Source organism: Loxodonta africana, chromosome 12, assembly GCF_030014295.1.
Source record: "Loxodonta africana isolate mLoxAfr1 chromosome 12, mLoxAfr1.hap2, whole genome shotgun sequence".
NCBI classification, from domain to species: Eukaryota; Metazoa; Chordata; class Mammalia; order Proboscidea; family Elephantidae; genus Loxodonta; species Loxodonta africana.
In genome coordinates, this window is record NC_087353.1 from 96,688,832 (window position 1) to 96,716,446 (window position 27,615).

At 41.6% G+C, this 27,615-nt stretch overlaps 1 protein-coding gene across 1 annotated transcript; it reads left to right on the plus strand.

The window, feature by feature from the left end:
• The first annotated feature begins 1,893 nt into the window (after nucleotides 1-1,893).
• On the plus strand, nucleotides 1,894-26,865 carry ZNF12 (zinc finger protein 12). The gene is made up of 5 exons (XM_010596270.3): nucleotides 1,894-2,160; nucleotides 2,965-3,029; nucleotides 10,604-10,730; nucleotides 10,999-11,094; nucleotides 14,818-26,865. Exons 2-5 carry the CDS (start codon nucleotides 2,982-2,984, stop codon nucleotides 16,665-16,667), a joined length of 2,121 nt encoding a protein of 706 aa, XP_010594572.1. The 5' UTR covers nucleotides 1,894-2,160; nucleotides 2,965-2,981; the 3' UTR covers nucleotides 16,668-26,865.
• The last annotated feature ends 750 nt before the right edge of the window (nucleotides 26,866-27,615 follow it).

A 27,615-nucleotide genomic window follows, 5' to 3' on the forward strand; every position in this document is an offset into this window, starting at 1 on the left:
GCATTGGGTAAATCTGCAGCAAAGGACCTCTTCAAAGTGTTGAAAAGCAAAGACGTCACCTTGAAGACTAAGGTGCGCCTGACCCAAGCCATGGTATTTTCAGTCACATCATATTCATGTGAAAGCTGGACAACGAATAAGGAAGACCAAAGAAGAATTGAAGCCTTTGAATTGTGGTGTTGTTGAAAAATATTAAATATACCATGGACTGCCAAAAGAACAAACAAATCTCTCTTAGAAGAAGTACGACCAGAATGCTCCTTAGAAGCACAGTCTCACCAGACTGTGCCTTACATACTTTGGACATGTTTTCAGGAGGGATCAGTCCCTGGAGAGGGACATCATGCTTGACAAAGTACAGCGTCAGCGGAAAAGAGGAAGACCCTCAATGAGGTGGATTGACACGGTGACTGCTACAATGAGCTCAAGCGTAACAAAGATTGTAAGGATGGCACAGGACTGGGCAGTGTTTCGTTGTGTTGTGCACGGGGTTGCTATGAGTCGGAACTGACGCAAGGGCACCTAACAACAAAAACAATGTATAGCAAATGATGCTGTCAAGTCCCCTTCCACGAAGACAAGTTACTATTTACCTTGATAACATATATAAAATGGATTGTATATACAGGATTATATATAAAGTTGAGGTTTATTTTTCTTTTTGCAATCTTTTTAGGAGGTCGCCTGGGATCCGCATCACGGTCTGGCTTAATGCTTATTTAATAAAACTGTTTTCTTTCTTTCCTATATTTGTGGAGAGGATTTTCTGGGCTGACAGATTTTATTTTCAATTTTTCCCCAAACTGCATTTAAGAAACAATTGATCAACAACACTGTTGCATTGTTTTAAAAAGTAATAAATCATTGTTCTTGGATCCTATTTCTGGAAAAAAAAAAAAAGACATTATTACCTAACCATCAACATGATACCTTCGGAGAGTTAAGATTACAGGCATGTCTTTTCTTCTTCTGGTTTGCGTGTATTGTCTGAATTTTGTACAGTTTTTATGTGTTATGTAATCTAGAAAAGCTACAATTCCGGGTTTTTTTTTTTTTTTTTTTCCTTCCTTGGTGAAACCCTCTGTCCCTGGGTAATCTTCTATTGTATCGCTGAGAATTTTTTGTATCCTAGTACTTTAGCTTTTTTTGTTGTGTTTTAGTATGTTAGTGAGTCCTCCAGTATGTTAGTTAAGAGGATACACATTTTCCTTATCCTGGTTGTAGGGAAAAAGGAGTTCTTATTGAAAAGGTTTTAGAGAAAGGAAAGGACTAGGACTCCAGAACGCAATCACGCAGTCCGCTACGTGAGGCAAGACATTTCGCCACACGCTAAGTTAAGTCGGGGTTCTGCACGGCCAACCTTCCTAGCACGCATCGCCTCTCAACCGCCACATACGGTGGAAACGTTTAACATGTTCCCCAAAAGTGGAGACGCATCGGCTTATGGGAACTGGAGTCCCGGTGTCTGTACTGTTACCACCGGTGGAAACTGGTGGGAGGACTTCCGGTGTTTTCCTGCGCGTGCGCATCTCGCTCTGCATGCGTGTTCGCGCGTGCGCACCGCCGCCGCGCAGCTCTCTCTTCCGGTCCCTCCGCAGGTCGCTGCTCGCCCTCGTTCCTAGGCTTTGGCCTCTGGCGGGCGAGAATCCCGGCCTCTGCGCGTGTGGGCGCCAGCCAGGCAAACGCGGGGCTCTGCAGGCAAGGGTTCGTGCAGTCCGGGCGGAGCTCCAGCGGGCACCCCCGGGCGCGACCCCCGAGCCCGCGGCGTTGTGGCCGGAGGGGCAGAGCCGGGCAGTGGTGGCCGCCGCAGAGAAAGCGCTCTGTGGGCGGTGGGGCCTCCCTTGGCCCGGGCTCCGAGCGCAAGCTCCGCGCGCTCCGGGACCGGCCCGTCTGCATCGCCAGCGGCCCTGGTCTGAGTTTACCCACGGCCAGGCCGAGGCCCCGGGGACCGTGAGTTACACGGAGGCCGATCTGGGTCCGCGAGGAACGTTCCGGCCGAAGTGCACTTCTCCTGCAAGCCCCGACCCAGCTTCTCGGGGGCAGGAGACATCGGTAAAGTGGAAGAGGAGATTCGGGAGCAGAGGCCGCGCCTGAGAGATCAGACCCGGACGCGGTCCGCTTACCCGAGCCGTGGGGCAGAGCCGAGCGACCCCCGAAAGGGTAGGTCGTGAATCTGCCGTCCCCGAGGCAGTTCTTGATCCTTCTGCCCGAGTGAGCATCCTTGGGCGAATACGGTCCATGTGAGGACATTCCAGAGTGCGTGATAGTGGGAGGTGTTGGGTTTGTGGGCGTGGGGCAGGTTGCACAGGAAGGGGCCCTGTGTGGGGAGATTGGTGAGGACAGGGTTTACTGGGGGCGAGAGGGTCACCAGCCGCGGCTGAGGACATCCTGTCTCCACTCCTCCTTCCACACCTTTATATCCTTCCTTCTCCTGCCACCCTCTCCGGATTCCAAACGTGTCTCTAAATGCCCATCATCACCTCTGGTCTCCAAGTTTGTGCCGATTCCCTCTCAGTTTTGCTGTTGTGGAATCAACAAGGCTCTTAAAAAAAATGAAACAAAACCCAAAGCCATTCCCTGGGAGTATATCCCTAGTCATGGCAACTGCATTTGTTAAGAAGGTAGAATTTCATACTGTCTTGTATGTAATCTTGATGGAAGCAGATCAGGAGACCTTTAGTCCCCGGTGCTGCTAGGTGGGTTCAGACTGCCAGCCTTTCAGTTAGTAGCCCAGAGCGAACCGTTTGCACCACCCAGGTACCTACACAATGCACACAGTGCAGGAAAAGTCCAAAAGGGTTATCTCTTGTTGTCTTATTTGATAGAGGAAGAAACTGAGAAGGTAGGTGACTTGTGCAAAATGGCCATGTGTGGGATTGCTGACAGAGATTAAACTCCTAGCTCAGTACTCTGCCTGGCAGCCTGACCCCTCGTGATGTCATTACTTGTGTCCTCCTCCCCCAGGTCTGCCTTCACTCTTAATGTCCTCCACGCTTCCCCAAGAGCAGCAGAAAATGGATAAGGCCCTGGTGAGTGTTTCAGTTCATGTATTTCTTCCCTACTGTATTTTATAATGCATTTTGGGAGGGGTGTAAAGGTTCAGCTTTAAAACGGGAAAGTGGAAATAGAGGAAAGATATGGTCAAACAAAACATGGAGCGGAAGAGCAGCACGAAGCATCTTTGCCCTGTTCTGTGTAGCTGGTGTGATCCTGCAGAGCCACTAAAGCTGAGCCACACAGACGTCATGTTCTTGACGTTCATGACAAAAAAAAAAAAGATAAATACCATCTGTTTCAGTTATCTAGTGCTTCTATAACAGAAATACCAAAAGTGGGTGGCTTTAACAAATAAAATTTTATTTTCTCACAGTTTAAGAGGCTAGAAGTTAGAATTCAGAGTGCTTACTCTGGGGGAAGGTCACTGTCTCTTTTCAGCCTGGTTCCTTGGAGAGCTCCTGTGGTCCCCTGTCTGTGCTTGCTTGCTTAATCTGCTCTTTTATGTCTCAAAAGAGATTGGTTTAAGATACACACACTATACTAATACTGCTGCATTAACAAAGAAAACCCATCTAAACCACAGGTATAAAAAAGCAGTTGCCCTTGAGTTGATTCTGACTCAAGCAACCCTACAGGAGAAGAGTAGAACTGCCCTACGGGGTTTCCAAGGTTATAAATCTTTACAGAAGCAGGGTACTGTATCTTTTTCCTACAGAGTGGTTGTGGGTTCTAACCGCAGAGCTTTCTGTTAGCAGCCAAGCGCTTAGCCAGTACAACACCGGGCCTCCTACCACAGGTATAAAAAACCTGTTGCTGTTGAGTTGACTTCGACTCACAGTGACCCTATAGGACAAAGTAGAACTGCCTCATAGAGTTTCCAAAGAGCACCTGGTGGTTTCAACCTGCTGACCTTTTGGTTAGCAGCCATAGCACTTAACCACTACGCCACCAGAGTTTCCACCGCAGGATAGGAGTTAAAATTACAACACATATTTTGGGGGACACAGTTCAGTCCATAACACCATCCGTTACTGGACTTACACTGACCATAAGAAACATTTTTTTTTATGTGTGTGGGTTTTAAAGATTTCCTGGAGTTAAATTTTTCTTTGACTATCTTACTATGATTGTGAATAGCCCTCCTAAATAACAACCCTTAAACTGATGCCATTCATGCCTTAAACTCGTTTTCATGTAAGCAGAGGGCTCATGGCCCAAGGAAGACTCAGTGCATGTAATTTTTTTGGCGACTAAAACATAGTCCTTTAGAAATGGGTGCTGTGCGTGTGAGGGGAGAATTGGTGGGGTGAGGCCTTGAGTCTGCAGGAGGGCCTAGCAGAGTCTGTGGGTTGGGGGTGGACTGGCACGTGGTTAGAGATAGGCTGGACATATGGCATTCTTTTCTGATCTTTTTTCTTAGGGAGGTAAGAGGCTTATCAGCTACGAGTGAGGATGAGGGTGAGATAGTTTGTGAGGGCCTTGGAATGATTAGGATTTGAGTAGATTGCTCAGAAAGGGTTGGACGGTTTGCCTGAATATCTTGACAGTGCCGCTCCATTATTGTCTTGCTTTGCATTCTGTATTCTTGAGATGGTTGCGAGGGTAAGATGCCTAGTTCTCAGTGTACTTAGGTGCAGCTTCTTTAATGCTGGTAGTCCTGTACTAACGACTGGATTTTGTTGCAGCGACCCCTTCAGAAGTCGGTTCTGATGTAAATCGAATACCTCTGTTGTAGTCATCTAATGCTTCTATAACAGAAATACCACGAATGGCTTTAACAGGGAGAAATTTATTCTCTCGTGGTCTAGTAGGTTACAAGTCCAAATTCAGGATGTCAGCTCCAGGGGACGGCTTTCTCTGTTGACTCGGGGGGAAGATTCCTTGTCATTAGTCTTCCCCTGATCGAGGAGCTTCTCAGGCACAGGCACCCCAGGTCCGAATGATGCACTCTGCTCTTGGCACTCCTTTCTTGGTGGTATGAGGTTCTCCCCTCTCTGCTTGCTTCCCTTTCTTTTTATCTCTTGTAAGATAAAAGGTGGTGCAGCCCACACCCTGGGGAAACTCCATTTACTTTGGATCAGGGATGTGGCCTGAGCAAGGGTGTTACATCCCACCCTAATCCTCTTTAACCTTAGGCAGAGATTATGATTTACACCACATAGGAAAATCACAAAATGGAGGACAGCGACACATGGCCTAACCGAGTTGACACATATTTTGGGGGGACACAATTCAATCCATTACAACCTCAATTTTTTTTTTTTTTTTAGTTTCATTATTATTGCCTTTTATTAGTAGTATCTTTGTAAATCTGATCTTATCTGTCTTTGGGGGTTGGAGTGAACATGTGAGAACGGTAACAACAGCAAGTTACGCACTACGACATGTAGCACATATTACAAAAGCATGGCTCGTCATTAACTCAAATACATCGTAAGTCGGGGACTGCCTGTAGATGATGTCGGTGGTGTTGGTGAAGTGGGAGGAATTAGTTTGTCAGTGTTTCTTTTTCATTTCTGTTGTTAGCTGCTGCCTCTGACTCGTGGCGGTCCTGTGTGTAACAGAAGAAAGTTGTCATGTCCCACGTCATCTAACAATCTTTGGGATGTTTGAGTTCAGTCAGAAAATACTCTGTTTGAACCATAGGGTTTTTGGTACCAGGCCTTTCTTCCTAGTCTCTTAGTCCAGAAGCTCCACTGAAATCTGTCCACCGTTGGTGACCCTGCTGGTATTTGAAGTACTGGTGGCTTGCAGCATCACAGGAACATGAAGGCCACCATGGTGGCTGGTGATTTATGTCTGTGGGAGTCTCCATTTTTTCCTCTCATTATCTTTGGAGGACTTAACTGCTTTAGTTGTTTTCCTTGGGTAGGGCACATAGGTGCGGCACTAATTTTCTGACTCTTAGGTCTTTGGATGTCTGAGAGTGTCTGTCATTTTCCTGATGTGCACCAGCTATCTTGGTGCCAGTGGAAGACTCCTGGCTGCAGTCTTTTGGTCTCAGTAGGCTCTAGCTGTTGGTTGATTGTCATTTAGCCTCCAGTGATGCGTGTGTGATGTCTGAGGTACCGATGTCACTGTAACACGCAGAGCCCATCTGTTGACATCCTCTCAGGTCTTTGTCATATTACAATCCTCTGAGGAATATATTCTTTTTCTCCCAGTATTTACCAATGAAAGTCCAGTGCTTAATCTTGAAGTTACAGTCCTTCCCCAGAGCTGTGGAGCAGCGGGTACCCCCCACACGTAACCACCTCTGGTAAAGTGGGAAACTGAGATGTTGTCAGAAGCGGGCTCAGTCTCCTGCCCAGTCTTCTAGGTGGTGTGGAAACATGTAACCCAGCTCTGTGTTCTGTTGTTATAAAACAATCTGTATGGAGTGGTCTCTTAAGAACCATCTATTGTGGACTTTTCCCTTGTCTTTGTGAAACTGAGCTAAAACCTCTAATTGCAATTCTGTGTTCTAACCATTTGTTACCAAGGTTTTCTGAAACCCATTTTCTCAAAGCTTAAAATGCTTTTATAAAGCTTTTTTAAGCCAGAGGAAAAGCAGTATAGTTTTCTCCCCCCTTGATGCATACAGGTGAACTTGGGGCCAGCTGTTCAGGTTTAACTGCCGAATGAAAAAATCAGTTTGGAACATTCACCTTAGTGCTGTTTTCAAGCAGCCACAGTGCATGTGTTTTTCGTCATTCCAAATATTTAAAAAAAAACTCTAATTTTTTTCTTAGTGTAGTGTTTTTTTTAATAAGACAAAATTAGAAGCAATTTTTAAAACCCCACAAATTGCATATTTCGTGAAATTACAAATGCAAAACCAGAAACTTAGAGCAGGTGCACATTATTCCGTGTATGCATTAAAATTAGACTGCCACTTTTATGCTCGCTGCCTGTTTTAACTTCCCAGTGCTACGGTAACAGAAATACCACAAGTGGGTGGTTTGAAAAGAACAGAAATTTATTTCCTCACAGTTTAGGAAGCTAGCAGTCTGAATTCTGGGTGCCTGCTTTGGGGGAAGGCTCTCCCTCTGTCAGCTTAGGGGGCAGGTCCTTGTCTCAGCTTCTGGGGCATCTGTCTTTCCCCGATTTGTGCTTGCTTGTCTCTGTGTCTACGCTGCTCCTTAAAATGCCACAGCGATTGGGTTTAGGACACACACTATAGTGATATGGTCTTATTGACATAACAAAACCTCGTTCCCAAATAGGATTACATCCACATGAGTTGGGGTTAGGATTCCAGTACGTAATTGAGAGGACACATTTCAATCTATAACAGTTGTCTCACTTTATTGCATTTGGTAAGAACTTTTAATATATAAGAACTTAATTGGCTGACTCACTTGAATAATCATTTGTTTATTCATTTATTCACTCACAAAACTGAGCATTCTCCTAGCTTCCGGGACTCCAAAAAGAATTAAGTATTCCTAGGAGATCCCATACACTAATGGGAATGACACAAACAAAAAACAAGTAGTTATGACATTATATAAGGATTGTAGGATAGAAGCATGAATGAAATGAAATGGCATGTTTGTTTCTAAGGATGTTTTTGGTATAAAGAGATTTTACCATTTATCATAATCATAGATTTGTGTTGTTTCCTTTTATCTTACTGTTTTTATTTGAAATACATCCTTATTTGTTTGCTTCTCTTGCCTGAATTGTCCTGCTTTTCTTCTCCACATTTTTCCTCGTCCTCTTATGAATGATCTGAAGGTCATTTGTTGTGTTTTCACCCATTGTACCATCACTGTATTGACAGACAGATACTAAAGTCTAAGGTACAGCTTGACAGACAGACTACCCAGGGACACGCACTTGTGTGAGTGAAGCCAGGCTTATTTTCCTAAGAAATAACACCAGGCAGTTACTGTCACTCAGCAAGGCAGAGTGATGTGATATGTGACCTTCTGGACCTCTGGCTCCTCCTCAGGGCAGCCACAGCTGTGGTGGGTGGTGCCTGAATGAAGTGTGGGCAGGGCTTCTGGAAGACGGAGTGTCCCCTTCCGAGACTGTCCCAGTCATCGAGGGCTGGGGCAGCTCTGCACATAGATTAGTCTGGATTCGGTGGGAGCTCCGCCTTCCACCACAGATGGCTCGTTAGCCATGAGACTCTCTCCAATATTGTAACCCTCGACCTCCCCAGCAAAGCCTGGTCCATGGATGTTTCTGAACCTAGAGCTGAGGGAGAGCAAGGGTCAGCTCACCAGGCATCTCAGGGAATCCTGCCAGCAGGACACACGCTGCATTCTTCTCTTGTTTCACATATAAAAACTTAAACTCTCCAGTCCACATCAGCGGTTTGTCCTTATTTCAAATGGCCCCCGAGCATGACATCACTTTTCCCTTCCCTAGCCTTCCACATTGCATTCCTCCCTCCATGTTTGCTTGAAATTATCTGAGCCTTTTTGTTTAACATACAGATATCATCTTATAATCTTTTTTTGGTAGTTGGATAAAATTTAACAGTCATGTTATCTTTAGTTGTTTAAACGTACCTGTGTGTTTTTTGGTTAATTTTCTGTCCTAATTTGGAAAGCGATAGGATACGATAATTAGTCAACAATAGTAGCAGTAAAACCTGCAAAAGGCGGAAACCTGTCAGAGAAGGAAAACACAAATATTTTCCACTGAAATGAGCGATAGGAAAGTAGTAATACTGTACCCCGTCAAAGGCGGAAAAGTCGTGAGACCTGAGAAAACAAGGCAGTTCCAGCTCTCTGAGATTTCTCTACGGTAGATGTCATTTATAAGTACATACAGGTAGTCCCTGATTTTCATCGGGGTTCTGGTCTAAGGCTCTGATGACTCCGTTGTAGGTTGGTTCTGACATAAGTCAAATATCTCTTTTTTTTAGTTTTCATTATTATTGCCTTTAAATCTGCTTTTTGTCTTGAGGGGTTGGAAACATATATAAACTTACATATTTTAATATATACATAAAAGATATACAAATCATAAAAAAAAAAGGTCATAAGTGTGGTTCATCAGAACTTGTATACATTATAAGTCAGAGACTACCTGTATTATGTCCCAAGAACTGTGTTAAGTGCTTTACATGGATTAGCCCGTTTAATACTGATATTCTCTGATGTGATAAAAACAAAACCAAACCCAGTGCCGTCGAGTCAGTTCTGACTCAGTGACCCTATAGGACAGAGTAGAACCGCCTCACAGAGTTTCCAAGGAGTGCCTGGCGGATTCAAACTGCCAACCCTTTGGTTAGCAGCTGTACCACTTAACCTCTGTGCCACCAGGGTTTCCTGTGATGTAGTAGGTACCATTATTATTTATATTTTAAAGCTGAAAAGTTATAATAACCTGCCTGAGTATTTGTGAATTGGGACAGTTTATTTAGAAGTTACACATTTAAAGATATTGTTTAGATAGCTCTAGACCTATTGTTAGCTGTCTGTCTTTAGTCAGAAATGTGCTTCTCCTCTCTTGGAATGTGTCGTTGAGAAGAAAGGGAATTCAGGGTTCCTAGGCTGGGAGTCAGGGGCACCCTAACCAAGCTTTTACTGGTAACTCACGGGGCAAGTGTGGTCAGATTTGCTGTAGGCTTACCCTTGAAATACAACATAAGACTAGAATGTGTGTTGCCTGGCTTGCTTGTTGCTTAGGTATTTGTGGCAAATACTGCACATTGGTTCCAGTGTCTTGTGGTGTGCTGTGCCTGTGTTCTTCAGAGACTAGATAGCTAAAGGCGACATTTTTCAGACTCCCTTGCTGCCAGGATTCTAGATGTGATGGAGCATCTCTGCTCCTGTTGCTTCCATGTGTGTGTCAAGCAGGCTCTGTTGTGCAGTGCCTGATGATTTCCCAGCTACTGTCCCATCATCCCATCCCTAGCTTCATTGGGACATCAAGGGACAAGGTGCAGGACATCTGTTTTTTGGTTAGAGGTTGAGTTGGAGTATAGGTACAGTTACGTGTGAGGCCTTACAGCAGCAATGGTGGGGGTGTGGCGGGGAGGGAGTAGGAGTAGCTCCTTGGGCTCCGGGACAGAACTAGAAAGGTGGAGGGAGGAGGTGGCTCATGTCAGATGAGGAAGGCTGTAGGAGAAGCCATTCCATTCCAGGGGTGTTGAGTTTGAGATCTGGGAACATACGTGGAGTTTGAGAGTGAGGCCTGGGCTGATGATACAAATTTGGGTGATGTTGGGCTACATGTAGATATTAGTTAAAGCCATGGGGTGAGCTGGGGTCACTATCAAAGCTGGGAGTGCAGATAGAAATAAGAAATGAACCTGAGACAGAGCCCTGGGCACTCCCACTTCGGGATGACTTGGAGAATGAAAAGGAGCAGCCAGGGAGGTCAGAGGAGAAAGATAAGCGTTAATATTCTGGAAGCAGAATGAAAAGAGGGTCCTGAGGAACAGCGTGCCCGCTCTGGGCCAGGTGTGCAGTGAGAGCCATTGTTGTCTTTGTTTTTTAGTTTGTACTGAACGAACCCCATGGCAGTATGCTTATTTTCCTCCCACAGCCTGTAATATGGGGGGAAAAAAAAGTACAGGGTTTCTACTTCACCAGTGAACATGGTAGGATCTTGTCCCTGTAGGCCTTTTCCACGTCATTCAATTCCAATCATGGTGCCATTACAGGGGTCAGTGTCGTTCAAGGATGTGGCCGTGGACTTCACCCAGGAGGAGTGGCAGCGACTGGACACTGCTCAGAAGACAATATACAAGGATGTAATGCTGGAGAACTACAGCCATCTAATTTCGCTGGGTGAGGAGAGCTTGCATTCTGAGTTGCTAAAATATACGGGGTTGCTCTTAAATGTGGTGACCTTAACTGTGATGGGACAAATGTGTTTAACCTCTTCTGGGCACCAGGCAGGGCTTTTGTCTTTCGCCTCCCGATGAAAGGTTCTAATTTTGGTAAAGCCCAGATGGGCATGTACACGGTGCAGCTCATATGGCAGCACGTCCCTCCTGTGACACAGATTCCAAAGCCAAGCAGCAGGCTCAAGTTCTCTTCCATTTCTCATCAACAGGGCATCCCATTATCAAACCGGATGTTATCACCAAGTTGGAGCAAGGAGAAGAGCCATGGATAGTAGAAGGAGAATTCCTACTTCAGAGTTATCCAGGTGTGTTAGTGGAGGCAGTGAGGAGATTGGTAACTTGGAGGTGCTTTTTAGGATTTTTTTAACGGTCCCAAACCTTTAGAAGTGACTAAAGATAGTTACTTGTATGTCTTAGATACGTAAATCTCACCCTGAGCCCTCCTTCCCCACAGACCTTGTGTTATAGAGCTTTTCTGTCCTGACCACTACCCCAGAATCCAGTGACTTCCTTCCTTCTCTTCAACCTTGGGTATTGGCCTGCTCTCTCTAGCATTTTCAATAACCCATTACCATTGACTTCTTTTGTTTTCAGGCATTCATAAGTCCGTCATAAAAAATAACTTATGTGACTCTTGTGTTCTTACTACCTTCCCTGTTTTTCTTCTCCTTTGCTGTGAAATGCCTCAGACTGGTTTCTGTCCCCAGTTGTACGTTTCACATCTCTTTTCTTTGAGGTCAGATGCCAAGTCCCCATCCTGTGCCTACGCCGATGAAGTCTCCCCTTTGTTGTTGTGCACACTTTGGCTTCATCTGACAGTGCTGTTCGTTGTTCCTGGTATCTACTTGTTCTTCAGTTTAGTGACCACAGTAACTGGGTCTCCCTCTTTCCCCCAGGTGTTTGTTTTTATCTCGTCTCTCTTATTTACTGTTCTGTTACCTTGAATAACTTCCTGTCAGAGCAGGTACTCAATAAGTAATATTACGTATGTGCATTTTGAGGCATTTACCCACCTTCTCCACCCTCCAGGAATGCCTCTGAAGGATCCGTTTCTGCTTTCTGTGATTTTCCTTGTCTCTTGAGTTTCTCAAAGGGCTCCTCCAATGTCACACCTGAAGAATTTGTATTTGTTTTTATACTACTCACACTCAGACTGATAACGTCTAGCACCATCGTCCAGCCTCTGCCGTAGTCCAGTATTTTTTGTGATAGCAGTACAGCAGTTCCTTCGTTCTCGTCATGTCTGAAATGAAATCAGGAACTCTTCCAAATTATGACTACTACTCACCTTTCCCACCTCTTTATTTACTAAATTATACTCCTCCCCTCTTTCCCACTAGTGGCCACTATGAAATCACCTGAAAATATCCACTTTCCAGGTATTACTAATCTCTCCATGATTAGTGGTTTTTCTGTGTGAAGTGTCCTTATTTATCCTTTGCATAGTCTTAGCTTTCTTTGACGTAATGTACACAAAACCTTTATTCTGGCATGTCTGGATTGCTGAGTCCTAATTGAGTTTGTAAGATGTGTTCATCTGATGTCTCCAGTTGGTCTTACCATTGGCCTCATAAGATAAGCCTGTAGCTATTCCCTGTTACTTCCTAAATGGAATTTAAATTCCTTGTCCTTTCAGGATCCCCTCAATATGGCCCTGTATTACCTGCCAAAATTCGTTCTCTACTTTTTCCCAAAACACTCACTAAAGTCCATTTGATCCAGACTCTTAACTGTACTCTATTCACACAATTATTGTCCCTACAGCTTTACATTTTGTTAGGGAGTTTCTACTTGACCAGGTAACACATTTAAGTCCAAGCTCAAATTTTTCAACTCCTTGAAGTTTTTCTTTCCTTACTCTGTCATCACTACACTATCTTCCTTCTCTTAAATTTGATTCCACCCAGTGCCGCTGCCTTAAGAAAATTAGGTGTGATCATGTAGTCTATTATTTGATCATGCATTTTTTTTGCTTGCGTTTCTTTCCTCCCCTGGATTATAATCTTACAAAGAGAAGGATGTGTTTCCTCCCTTGCTATCGTGTACAGGTTATAACAGACATTTACTTCTTTTATTATTTGAGGAGATAGGTAGGTGAAAGAGCTTTCTTATCTCCCCAGAAATAATTTATAGGTGATTATTTATAAATTTAAAAGCCTAGGTCACACCCCCATACATTCTGCAAGTACTTGAAAGATACTCATGTAATTCAGATTAAGAGCAATTTCTTTAATTTCTACTTAGGGATTGAAAGGAAATAGAAAATGGAGTCATACTTTTTAGAAGATAGGTTTTGGTTAAGAAAAGAGAACAAAGCTGTGCGAAGTAGTTTAAAACTCAGCATTTTACATGAAATGTTTATGTTCCCATGCAAGGTTGGACCACTTTGTGCTCAAATTATTTTATGGACAGTATTGTTTTCTACTTTTAAGGGGAAATGGAGCTAAAAGAAGTAGGAAAGGATTTATTAAATTTTTATTTTTTAAAGCATAGAACAATAGGTCCCCCTAAAAGATAGGTTATGTGTAGATCAAGACTGGAAGTCAAGCAGATGTGTACAGCAGTAAGAGGACAGACTCGTGGTTGAAAATGAGCTGGGGCATTTGTTGGGTACTAATAGCTTTGGTTCCCTAGAGCAGAAGTTAACTTTTGGTAGACTAGTATAATGCTAGTTTGGAATCATTGTGAATCCAGGAGGTGAAAAGTATTATTTATCAGGATTTTTTTTTTTTTTTTTTTAACATGTTGATATTTTGGCAGTAGGCTCAGGGAAGTTGTAGATTTTGGAGGACAAGGTTGATACAGTTTTACTTAGTGTGGATGGTAGATAGAAGTACAATAGTCAAGTCCATCCAAAAATTTATAAGATACATAAAAATGAAAGTCATTATTTTAGGAAGAGATTGAGGACCCTGAGTCTTAAAGTTTCTACATTAAATAAAACTCAGAGGAGTGGGGAAGCACTATTCACATTCAGAATTAAGTGACTAGAATGCCAGAGACAGGCCTGGTCAGGAGATTGAGAATGGCAAAAATAATTGCTATGATTATTGAGCAAGTGTTTTGTGTCAAATTCTGTACTGAGTGATTTATTATTTATATAATCCCCACAACAACCCTATGATAGGTACCATAACCCCCATTTTACAGATGGATGAAACTGAGTCACAGAGGGGTATTATTTAATAAGTTGCCCTAGGTCAGCTAGCCAAAGTTTACGTTGTGTTGTCCAAATAGGAACAAATATAATTTGATGGTCGGAATGAATTCAGTATGAAATCATAACATTATTAGAATACGTAAGATATGTGAAACTTTTGAAAGGGTAGCATGCTCTGTGATCTGTTTCATACTTCCAGTTCAACTTACATGTTCCTGGGACTCTCAAGTGAAACTGAATTATAGTTGGAACCCAGATTACAGGATTATTCCTCTAAACATCAGGAAGTTTGAATGAAATTTATTTGGCACTACTGTACAGAATGGGGGAAAAAGGGGGAAAGAGTTTTAATGGATCTAGACTAATGAAGATGCTACTATAAAAGTCTCATTACAAGGTGATAATGCCAAATTTGATATAAATAGTAAGGTATAAAGTTAAACTAAGCCATACCTGGAGACCATCCTGGTCCAGCAGCAGTCTTTGTCATCCTGTCAGTTTACCCCATTTGCTGTGAGTCCTTTCACATCTACTTTATCAGCCATTCGTCCAACATCCTTTGTCTTCTGATCATTGTTCCTCGTTTATATTTCCCTTCTATGCCCAGTTTTGAACAAAATTTTAACAAAGTAGCTAAAAGCAGGTACTTGTGTTTTTTATCAGTTTGCTTCCCCCCTTCCCCCACCACTGGAGATTGTGTGTGTGTTGTTCCAAACCAAAAGAATTAAGGAAGAAAGTAAACTTGGAATTATTTTTATCTGTCCATGACACCATCACCTACCCCACAATAATATACTTATGTACAGGTATACTTACATATCTTACATAGGAAGATGTACAAAGTTCTGTTATTCTTTCCTCTTTTTAGAAGAAGCCCAGAAAGTTGATGACCTGATAGAGAGAGTCCAGGAAAATGAAGATGAACTTTCAGGGCAATCGGTATTCATCAACAAGACTCTGATGGAAGAGAGAGGTAATATTCTTGATAAAACTTTGAATGTGGAATCAAGCCCTGATCTTTCAAGAAAAATCTCCTATAAATGTGACTCATGTGAGAAGAATTTAAAGTCTATTTCAGGGTATATTACCAGTGATGGAAGCTATGCAAGAATGAACCCTGATGAATGTAGTGGATGTGGGAAGTCACTTCTCCATATTAAGCTTGAGAAAACTCATCCTGGAGATCAGTCGTATGAATTTACTGAAACTGGGGAAACTGATACTCTAAATGATGGAAGTATTTATCAGAAAATCCATATTTTGGAGAAACCCTTTGATTATATTGAATGCCAGAAAGCCTTCCAAACGGAGACAGTTTTTGTTAATCATATGGAGGAGAAACCCTGTAAGTGGAATGAATCTGAAATAGCCTTCCTGCAAATGTCAAACCTTGGTGTACATCAGAGATCTCATATGGAAATGAAGCCCTATGAATGCAGCGAATGTGGGAAATCCTTCTGTAAAAAGTCAAAATTTATTATACATCAGAGGACTCACACGGGAGAGAAACCTTTTGTATGTAATCAATGTGGGAAATCCTTTTGTCAGAAGGGAACTCTCACTGTACATCTGAGAACACATACAGGGGAGAAGCCCTATGAATGTAGTGTATGTGGGAAAACATTCTACCAGAAGTTACACCTCATTCAACATGAGAGAACTCATTCAGGAGAGAAGCCCTATGAATGTAACTATTGTGGAAAATCCTTTTGCCAGAAGACCCATCTCACACAACACCAGAGAACACATTCAGGAGAGAGACCTTATGTTTGTCATTACTGTGCAAAAACCTTCTCCCAGAAGTCAGCACTTAATGACCACCATAAAATTCATACAGGTGTGAAGCTCTATAAGTGTAATGAATGTGGGAAATGCTTCTGCCGCAAGTCTACACTTACAACACATCAGAGGACACACACAGGCGAGAAACCCTATGAATGTAACGAATGTGGAAAGTTTTTCTCTCGGTTATCATATCTCACTGTACATTATAGAACTCATTCAGGAGAGAAACCCTATGAATGTAATGAGTGTGGGAAAACCTTCTATCTGAACTCAGCGCTCATGAGACATCAGAGAGTACATACAGGAGAGAAACCCTATGAATGTAATGAATGTGGAAAATTATTCTCCCAGCTGTCATACCTCAATGTACATCATAGAACTCATTCAGGAGTGAAACCCTATGAATGTAATGAATGTGGAAAGTCCTTCTACCAGAATTCAGCCCTCTGTAGACATCAAAGAATACATAAAGGAGAGAAGCCCTATGAATGTTACATATGTGGAAAGTTCTTCTCTCAGATGTCGTACCTCACCATACATCATAGAATTCATTCAGGAGAGAAACCTTATGAATGTAGTGAATGTGGGAAAACCTTCTGCCAGAATTCAGCCCTTAATAGACATCAGAGAACACACACAGGAGAGAAATCCTATGAATGTTATGAATGCGGAAAATTTTTTTCTCAGATGTCATATCTAACTATACATCATCGAATTCATTCAGGAGAGAAACCCTTTGAATGTAATGAATGTGGAAAAGCTTTCTCTCGGATGTCATACCTCACTGTACATTATAGAACTCATTCAGGAGAGAAACCCTATGAATGTAATGAGTGTGGAAAAAAATTCTATCACAAGTCAGCCTTTAATAGCCATCAAAGAATTCATAGGAAAGGGAACATAAATGTAATTGACGTGGAAAGGCTTCTCTGAAATCAGACCTCATTTTATGCCATAGAACCTTTTCAGTATAGTGAATAAAAAAAATCCTACCCGGAGTGAAATACTATCACACATTAGAGAATTCACACAGGTGAAATGGAAAAGCCTTTGTGCATTAGTCAGACTTGTAATATGAAAACTCACAGGGTAGAAACCTGTAAGATCACAGAACTCACTGGATACCAGACTGTACAGGAGTAAAAACTTTAAATATTTAGAGTGTGTAAGTTTTCACTATGGACTCAAAATATTTAATAGATCAGGGAATTCATACCACGAGAGAGCTATCGGTGTAAGAAATGTGGAAAACATACTCGACATTTGGGAATTATTAATACTACGTTTGGGAATTGTTAATACTAAAAGATAGGTTTCAAATATCAAACTTTTTGTTTTTAAAAAAAAAAAAACCAGAAGAGATCTGCTGTGAATAGACATTCACCTTCTATAAATAGAAGCTGTAAAATCATCAAGATAGTTCATCAAAATAGCAACATTAAACATCTAGGAGCAGTTCTTGAGGTAGATAGGGCTTATTTGTATTTAGTTTTTTAGTATGCTCCGTTAACGGGAATTGTATGCTTGAAAAGGCAGAGTATCTTCATTAGAGTGATTTGTAATACATATGGTAAGATCATCCCTTCTAAAAAGCACCACTAAGTCAGTATCTTAATATACATTGCCACTGAAATAATACTTGGCAGGCATAAAGTATACTTTTAGTTGTGTTTGGTTATTGTTAATGAACTGAATCTTATGTAAAGAAGCTAGTGGTTTTAGTGTTTTCAACTGTATCTGATTCAGCAAAATACATAGAAATCTATGCATAAAATAGATAGAAAACTCTGTATAATTTTAAATTGTTAATACCAGAAGGTTCCATGAGGGAAAAACAGCTGTAGTATGCACTGCACTCTGTCCAGTTTAAAAATGAACTTAAAATGCTCCGTTTTTGTATATTGTTTAAGTGTAATGATTTATTTGGATGCCTACGTGAGTGTGCAGAGCACGAATACTGTGTAATTTAGGAATTACCTGTATTTTTATTTGATATGATACGCCTTTGAACATTGTGCATGCTCCTTCCTATTATTGAATTAATTCATAACATTAATATAGGTTTGTGGCAGACGTTGTTGAGTGACTGCCCTAGTCACGCCCTTCCTTTTGTTTACCGGCAAAGTTTGGGTGTCCGCTCCTTTAAGGAGTTGGGGTAAGCCCTGACTCATTTCAGTCAGTAATGAAAATCCCATCCTCATTGGTGGTGATTGGTTTAGTGTGATCATAGGACCCAGTTCTAGACAAATAAAGGGAGTATCTGTTAGATTATTTCTGGAAAAGTTTTCCTCAAAGATTTAAGGAATCATGCAGGATTAAGTAGAATTTGTTTTCAGTGAAAATTACGTTGTCTACATACGATGCCTGGTTATGTCTCTCAACAATGACAAAGCAGAAAGCCTGGGAGAACCTGGGACCTGGATGATGTTACTGAGCCACTGACCTGGTCAACTTTGTAGCCACTCCACCTCTGGACTATTTTTTTTGTGTGTGTGAGAGACGAAACCTCTTTAAGCCAGTTGATTTAGTGGGCTCTGTTAGTAATAGCTAAAGACATTCTGTCTGAAGTTATGCAATTCAGAAGTGGACTTTGGGGAAATCATTTATTTTGCACTGCTGATAAAAAGATTTGTCTTATTTTCTGTAAATTTTGATGTAAATAGATTGAGCATTAGAAGTCAACTTGAAACAATTGTGTATGCATCAATGAACTGTGTTACTATTGACCTAAGAAATTAACTTTTGGAATCTGACGTTAACTGTCAGGTATAACTTCTTTTTTTATAACACATGAAGTCTTGTTTAATTCGTATTGTTCGTTGATCATTGCTACAATGTTAGTTGACAGTACATGTTTGAAGTAAGGATCTAATTTTGTTTGCTTTCAAATGCCTAAGCTGATTGCCTGTATTAGTCAAATAATTTACCCTTTACCACTAAGATGAAATGCCATATTTTTTATGTATTAAAATCCACATAGATCCCATTTCTGTTCCTTAGCACTTTTTCTCCATGTTCTTCTAGATGATTGTGAGTATGCTACGTAACAGGAACTAGATGTCTGGTAGATTGCAGAGTTTGTGTAAGCAATATGTATGCATAATATAGTTGTTGGAATAATATTTGCAAAGATTTCCCTCATTAGTATATCATTGTAGCTTAACTCTACAGTATGCATATTAAGTAAAGTATTTTTAAAATGAAAAAGGTCTACCCCATTCTTTTTGTCCTACAGATTGCCAGCATATAAAAGGGTCTAAATTGTCTGTTCAATAATGTAGTCGTTGTGGAACATTCTCATAGTTTCAAAGATGCAAATATTTTTGTATTACCTCATCTCTGAAATTAGGATCAGTAGCATGTTGCAATTTAATTGGCATTGTTTTTATTTTTTCTTAGAGTTACTTAGACTAATGGTTTGTCTTAGATTTGATGAAAGGCAGTATTTGAAAAATGTTTTAATTATTCCTGGAAGAGTGTAAGATACACAGGCCTCCATGAAAGACATCACTGTGGGATGCTGGCTCAGCCTACTTGTCCTACAGCAAGGACTGAAAATGGAATTGATGGAGCTGAGCACGAGCACCTGCTTTTTATACACAGTGACCTCGTAACTTGGAGTGTGGGCAGATCAGGAACTGTTAGAGCTATTTTCAAGAACTGAGCAGACCTTCCTGGCAGGTAGAAGTGAAGTCCCCCTAGTTTTTTCAGTCATCCCAGGATTAGTGAAATGGTTACTTCCATAGTTTCTGAAATAGGTCAAAATGAGACATGATATTACCACCACAGACACATTATTTCTGAGGCTGAAGATTCATCCTGTACTCTCTATTCCATCTTAGTATGCCCAGCTATGTTGTTCAGTCAAGCTCCCTGTCTTAATTTTTTAGTGCTGCTACAGCAGAAATACGACAGGTGGGTGGCTTTAACAAACACAGTTCTCACAGTTTAGGAGGCTGGAAGTCTGAATTCAGGGTGCTGGCTCAGGGGAAGGCTCTCTCTCAGCTCTAGGGGAAGGTCCTTGTTTCTTTTCTGTTCCTCAGTCCTTTGGCAGTCTTCATGTGGCCTGGCATCTGTCTTCCCCCATCTCTGCTTCCTTGCTTGACCAGCTATATCTCAAAAGATTTATTTAAGATACACCCAACACTAATACTGCCTCATTAAGATAGCAAAGAAAACCCATCCCCAAGTAGGATTATAGCCCAGGTATAGGGATTAGGATTTACAACACATATTTTGGGGGAATGCAGTTCAATCCTTAACACTCCCTAAAGAAGGCTGTATATAATAACCCACATGATTGTGCATCCCCAATAATTGCCAGCTTCATAGAACGTCTCAAACAAAATGAAGCCCACAAGGAAATATAATTTTTAAATTTTTTTTTTTGCTCGTCATAGAAATAACTATGTAAAAACTTACTTTTTCCTTCGTTGACTGTAAAGTCTGTGGTTCCTGTCAGGTTGACAGATTAGCTTGGGCTGATGACTGTATTCCACAGCCCATGTCTGGAGATGCTGCAATAGTTAACAGCAGCATATGGCACCAGAGAAGTAAATGTGAAAAATACCCGGAAGGATTTTTTTTATTGTGGTTGTAACTACTCGATCTGTTGGTCGGTCACTTTCAAACATCCTCCCTATGCTGAAAGAATACCCCACCTTATGAATATTTGCATCACATTATAGAACTCCTTTGGTATAACAGACTGATTATTGTTCCCTGTCTTAATTGTTTTAAAGAGATTCCTCCTCAAGTTTCAACTGGAGACTTCATTTCCCAAATTTCCTTTTAGTTAGGAAAGCTTACTTCTGGGCAGTGAGATGCAAGGGGAGATAAGTGAAATTGAAAACGGAATCAGTGAAAACAAGAGTTAATTGAGGGGATCAACAAAATCAACAAACCTTTAGCTACACTGACTTAGGAAAAATAAGATTTCATATTACTAAAATCAAATGATAGTGGGGACATTAATGCAGACCTTATGAAATAAAAAATACTGTTATACTATGAAAAATTGTGCACCAGCAGATTAGGAAATACAGATGAAATGGACAAATCCTAGAAACTGCTAATACTAAAGAAGAAGTAGAAAATCGGAACACTTATAAAAAGTAAGGAGATTGAATCTGTAATCAAGAACTTTTCAACAAAAAAAAAAAGCCCAGGACACGATGGCTTCACTGGTGAATTCTAGCAAACATTTATTTAAAGAAAAATTAACAATCCTTCCTCAAAGTCTTCTAAAAAATAACAGGAGAAAACACTTGGGAACTCATTCTGTGACGATTGTCGTCCTTCCGTTTTCTCTGACTCGACAACCTTGTGTAACAGAACGAAGCCTTACCTGGTTCTGCACCGTCTTCATGATCACTGATGTGTCTGAGTCCATTGTTACGGCTCTTTTGTCAGTCCATCCTATTGAGGGTTTCCCTCATTTTTGCTGACGCTAAAAGCCAGCCACCACCTGTGGGAAAGGAAGATACTTCAGAGGGATTTCTGTTAGCACAGAAAGAACTTGCTGAGAAAACATTGAGGGTTTACCAGATCACAAAGGAGTCATCCTGAGTTGTAGAGAGATGCGTGCACAGTGGGGGAGTTTGAAAAGTTATATATGGGTGGAATTAGTGGTACGGACAGAGACGCGTGTGGATTCGAGCAAAGGTTTTGAAGGATACAATGAGCACCATTCAGATCTGGAGTCAGGTGAGGGGGGAAGAGACTGAGTTATCTGGGCAAAGATGTGGGTCTTTCCAGGAGGGACACATTGGAGGGTGTGACGGATTAAGTTATGTACCCCTAAAAATGTGTTTAGCAGTTGGGCTGGGCCATGATTCCCACCATTGTGTGATTTTCCTGTATGTTGTAAATTCTGCCTCTGTGATGTTAATGAGGGAGGATGGGTGGCAGCTGTGTTAGTGAGGTAGGTCTCGACCTACAAGATTGCACTGTGTCTTGAGGCAATCTCTTGACATATAAAAGAATTGAGCAGAGAGACGGGGGACCTCCTACCGCCAAGAAAGAAGCACTGGCAGCAGAGCGTGTGCTTTAGACCCAGGGTTCCTGGGCAGAGAAGCTCCTAGCCTGGGGGAAGATCGATGAGTAGGCCGACAGAGAGAGGAAGCCATCCCCTGGAGCTGACACTCTAAATTTAGACTTCTAGCCTACTTTACTGTGAGAAAATAAACTTCTCTTTGTTAAAGCCATCCACTTGTGGTACTTCTGTTACAGCACCACTAGATAACTAGGACAGAGGGCTATGTGCTACGTTGATGTACTTTGTTGAACACTGTCCTCAAAATGCATGCCCATCTGTGAATGTGACTGTCATGAATTGTGTCCCCCAAAAATGTGTCAACTTGGTTAGGCCACGGTTGCCAGTATTATGTGGTTGTCCTCCATTTTGTGATTGTAATTTTATGTTAGAGGATAACAGTGCGATTGGAACACCCTTACAAAGGTTACATCCCTGATCCCATGTAAAGGGAGTTTACCTGAAGTGTGGCCCACACCACCTTTTATCTTAACAAGAGATGAAAGGGAAGCGAGCGGAGAATGGGGACTTCATACCACCAAGAAAGCAGTGTCAGGAGCAGAGCGTATCATTTGGACCCAGGGTTCCTGTGCCGAGAAGCTCCTAGTCCAGGGGAAGATTGATGACAAGAACCTTTTTCCAGAGCCAAAAGAGAAAGCCTTACCCTGGAGCTGATGCCCTGAATTTGGACTTCTAGTGTACTATGAGAAAATTAATTTCTCTTTGTTAAGGCCATCCACTTGTGGTATTTTTATTTAGAAGCCCTAGATAAATAAGACACAGATGTAATTAAGTAACTGTTGTCCTTATAAGAAGTCATATGAAGCACATACACACAAGGGAAGACCACGGAGGTACAGAATGGAGTAATGGTGCCACAAGCCAAGGGCCACCAGAGGCTGGGAGAACCAAGGAGGGATTCATCCCCAAAGCCTTCAGATGGATTATGGCCCTGCTGTTTCAGACTTCCATCCCCCTAGAACTGTGAGAAAGTAAGTTTCTGTTGCTTTGAGACACCCAATTCATGGGAATTGAGCTGTTATGGCCCTAGAAAACTAATACACTTAAGGCCGAAGACATGTCTGGGAAAATGGAAATCTGGGGTGAAACACCTGTGAGCTCGAGTCCCAGGTCCTCTACACTGTGATCCTAAGCAGATCATGTCACCCTTCTGAGCCTTGGTTTCAATGTTGGCTACAAGCAAGATGGTACTATGACCTCACAGGGTGGTTATGACAATTAATTGTACTTAAAGAGTTTTGTCAACAGTAGCAGTGAACATTTTTGGTGCCTGATGACTGAAGGTTTGCCTGGCCCATCGTATAAGGAATCCCCATAACAGCACAAGGGGATATTAATCTTTAATAAATAATATTTAAACATTTTTCTTAGATGCCTAATGATCATAATACAGAGGAGGTAATTTTGACATGCATGAACTAGAAATGTGCAGTTTATATGAAGAAAACTATACAACTTTGCTGAATAGAACTTGTAAAGAGATAAATCACTTACCTGAATGTGACTACTAAATATTATTTGACACAATGCAAATAAAAAAAAATCTCAACTATTTGAAGGATGACTTTGACTTTTCACTGATGAATCTAAACTTCTAGAATAATAAAGTAGGAAAATAGAAAGCTTTTGTAAAAGCAGGGTAAGATGTCAAGTGCCACCGAGTCAGTTCTGACTCAGCAACCCCAGGTACAACCAACAGAACACGCCGGGTCCTGCGCCATGCTCACAATTGTTGCTATGTTTGAACCCACTGTCGCGGCCACTGTGTCAGTCTATCTCGTTGAGGGTCTTCCTCTTTTTCACTGACAATCTACAAAGCATGATGGCTCTCCAGGGACTGGTCCGTCCTGCTAACACGTCCAAAGTGTGTAAGGTGAAATCTCGCTATCCTCACTTCTAAGGGACAATCTGGCTTCCAAGACAGATTTGTTCTTTTGGCAGTTCATGGTATATTCTATATTCTTAATTGAAACCGTAATTCAAAGACACTGATTCTTCTTTGGTCTTCCTTATTCATTGTCCATCTTTTGCAAGCACATGAGGCAATTGAAAATACCATGGCTTGGGTCAGGCGCACCTTAGTCCTCAAAGTGACGTCTTTGCTTTTGAACACTTTAAAGAGGTCACTTGCAGAAGATCTGCCCACTGTAATAAGTCATGTGATTTCTTGACCGCTGGTTCCATGGGCATTGATTGTGAATCCAAGTGAAGTGAAGTCCTTAACAGCTTCAATATTTTTTTCATTTATCCTGATGTTGCTTATTGGTCCAGTTGTGAGGATTTCTGTTTTACGTTGAGGTGTAATCCATACTGAAGGCTGTAGTCTTTGATCTTCATCAGTTAAGTGCTTCAAGTCTTCAGTTTCATCAAGCAAGGCTGTCATCTGCATATCGCAGGTTATTCATGAGTCTCCCTCCAATCCTGATGCCGTGTTCTTCTATATAGTCAAACTTCACATACTATTTGCTCAGCACACAGACGGAATAAGTGTGGTAAGAAGTTACAACCCTGATGACCACCTTTCCTGATTTTAAACCACGTAGTGTCTCCTTGTTCTGTTCCAATGAATGCTTCTTGGTTTATGTACAGGTTCTGCATGAGCACCGTTAAGTATTCTGGAATTCCCATTCTTCACAATGTTATCCATAGTTTGTTATGATCGATACAGTCGAATGCCTTTCCATAGTCAATAAAACACAGGTAAACATCTTTCTGGTATTCTCTGCTTTCAGCTGTGATCCATCTGATATCAGTAGTGATATTCCTCATTCCACATCCTCTTCTGAATCTGGCTTGAATTTCTCCAGTTTCCTGTCGATGTACTGCTGCAACCATTTTTGAATTATCTTTAGCAAAATTTTATTTGCGTGTGCTATTAATGGTAGTTTGATAATTTCCACATTGCTTTGGACCACCTTTCTTTGGAATGGCCAAGTATATAGATCTCTTCCAGTCACTTAGCCAGGTAGCTGTCTTCCAAATTTTGTGGTGTAGACAACAGAGACTTCCAACAAGACTAAGACCTACAAAGTTTATCATGATTATTTTAAATATTGTAAAACCTACCAAATAATATAATTTTTAAATATCATAATAAAAATTTGTATAGGTCAGAAAATATATTTACAAAGGAAACTACTTGCCGTTGAGTCATTTTTGACTTATGATGGCCATGCTTGTCAGCGTATAACTGGGCTCCATTGGGTTTTCAGCGGCTGATTCTTTAGAAGCAGATCACTGGGCCTTCTCCGGCACCTCTGGGTGTACTCAAACCTCCAACCTTTCATTTAGCAACATAGTGCATTAACCATTTCCACCACTCAGGGGTGTCAGAAAATATAAGGCATGTAAAAATGTATTACATGGTAAAAGCATCTTCAAAACTGTGAGTGACATGGGGACCTAAACAGGATTGGAATAACTAATTATAGAGCAAAACCAAATTAAGTTTGAACCTGACCTCACGTCATATAAAACTTTTTTTCACTTGGATTTAAGACTTTTTAAAGTTCGTAATACAGAAATTTTCAACTATGCACTGTGGTAAAATGAGTTCCTTTACGTAGCCTTTTGCCCTGGTTCTTCAGAAAAACAGCTTGAGAGATTTTCCCCCTAAGCCTTGAGGTGTTACCTTTGCCGTAGTTTTCTACCCCAGAGGGTTTGTTACTTTTGTCCAGATTGATATTTCCTGGCTAAGTTGTAAACAACTTGATGGTCTGAACCTTTTTGTATGGCCCTAGGCTGCTGCCTGTCCTGTGACTGGTACACACCTTGTAGGGATTGGTCCACATTTTCTGTAAGTGAAGTGACTATTGTTGTTGTTAGGTGCCACTGAGTCAGTTTCAACTCATAGCAACCCTATGGGCAACAGAATGAAACACTGTCTGGTCCTCCACCATCCTCACAATTGTTTCTATGCTTGAGCACATCATTGCAGCCACCGTGTCAATCCATCTTGTGGAGGGTCTTCCTCTTTCACTGACCCTCTACTTTCCCAAGCATGATGTCCTTCTCCAGGGACTGGTCCCTCCTAATAACATGTCCAGAGTACATGCAACAAAGTCTCACCATCCTTGCATATGAGGAGAATTCTGGCTGTACTTTTCCAAGACAGATTTGTTTATTCTGGCAGTCCATAATATATTCAATATTCTTCGCCAACACCGTAATTCACATGCATCAATTCTTCAGTCTTCCTTATTCACTGTCCAGCTTTCACATGCATATGAGGTGACTGAAAATACCACGGCTTCTGTCGAATGCACCTTAGTTCTCAAAGTGATATCTTTGCTTTTAACACTTTAAAGGGGTCTTTTGCAGCAGATTTTCCCAATGCAATACGTTGTTTGATTTGACTGCTGCTTCCATGGGCATTGATTGTAGATCCAAGTAAAATGAAATCCTTGATTATACGTTATGCAAATGAATTGTTATAGACTATGAAAATGAAGTGAGTATGGTTCACTGAGGAGACTGGTCAGTTTGTGGCCTTGCTAGAAGGACCATGCCTTGCAATTGACAAGGAGTTTGCTTCTATAAGCAACCAACTGCGCAGAGGTTTCAGAAAGGAGAAAAGGCAGTTAACTCGTGCTATTTGATTATTCTGAAATAGAGGGTAAGCAGAATAAATTCATTCTCTCCACTTAAATGCCAATTTTCAAATAAGGACTTGGTACCTTAGTTACCTCCAATAGTAACTAATAATTTTCTCCTCTCTTTTTTGAGAATCATTACGCACCCATAGGTGTTTATATATTCAGTGTTTAACTCAGCTGTTATTCTTCTGATGCTCAAATTAATTCATCTTTTGCCAAGAGAGTCTTCAGTTGTCCCTGAATTCTTTTCATACAACCCAAGTGATACCTGATAGCTATCTTGCTTTCTGGCACAAAATAATGTTCCAGGCTCATAAATTTCCTGCCCCACACTTGGAATTAGCCATTTTCCCAAGGACCCTTTGGTTCCCTGGTGAGGAGTGATAGCATAACCTAAACAAAGTATTTAAAAAATATATTTTTATAATTATTCTTTATAACTCTTGGGTGGGATATACATGACACCAGATGCAGAAACAATAATGAATCACTGAGGCCCAGAAAGAGGGGCTGACATTTCCCAAGTCTGTCTTCATCTCCCACCTGCCTGTTTTCTCTGGATCTGAGGATCCCATGTCATACCAGGGAGTTTCTGGAGTCTGACTCCAGGGTCTGAGGGAAGAGGTAGTGTCTTAGTCATCTGGTGCTGCTATAACAGAAATGCCACAAGTAGATGCCTGTAACAAATTTGTCTTCTCACAGTTTAGAAGACTAAAAGTCCAAATTCAGGACACTGGCTCTAGGGGAAGGCTTTTTCTCTCTGTTGGCTCTGGGGGAAGGTCCTTGTCTCTTTTTTCAACTTCCGTTTCTTGGTTCCTTAGTGATCTTCATCTTTGCTTGCTTCTCTATGCCTAGTATGGTCTTTTCTATCTCAAGAGATTGACTTAAGGCACACCCTACACTACTGCTGTATAATTACCCTAACAAAAAAATGCATTCACAAATGGGATTATAACCATAGGTATAGGGGTTGGGATTTACAACACATATTTGGGGGGGGACACAATTCAATCCATAGCAGGTGGAAAAAACTCCCCAGATCTGATGGTGGGGGGCTTGGGGTCTTCAAACTCCAGTCACCAAGGGACAATGGTAGGTTCAGTGGAAATACTGAAAGTGGAGCCAGCAGTTTCTCTCTGGGAAACAGAAGGTAAATGTGAGGAGCCCCAAATCGACACCTCTAATTCCCTGGCTCACGTAGGCCAAGACACTGCTCCTGAAGCCAGGACTG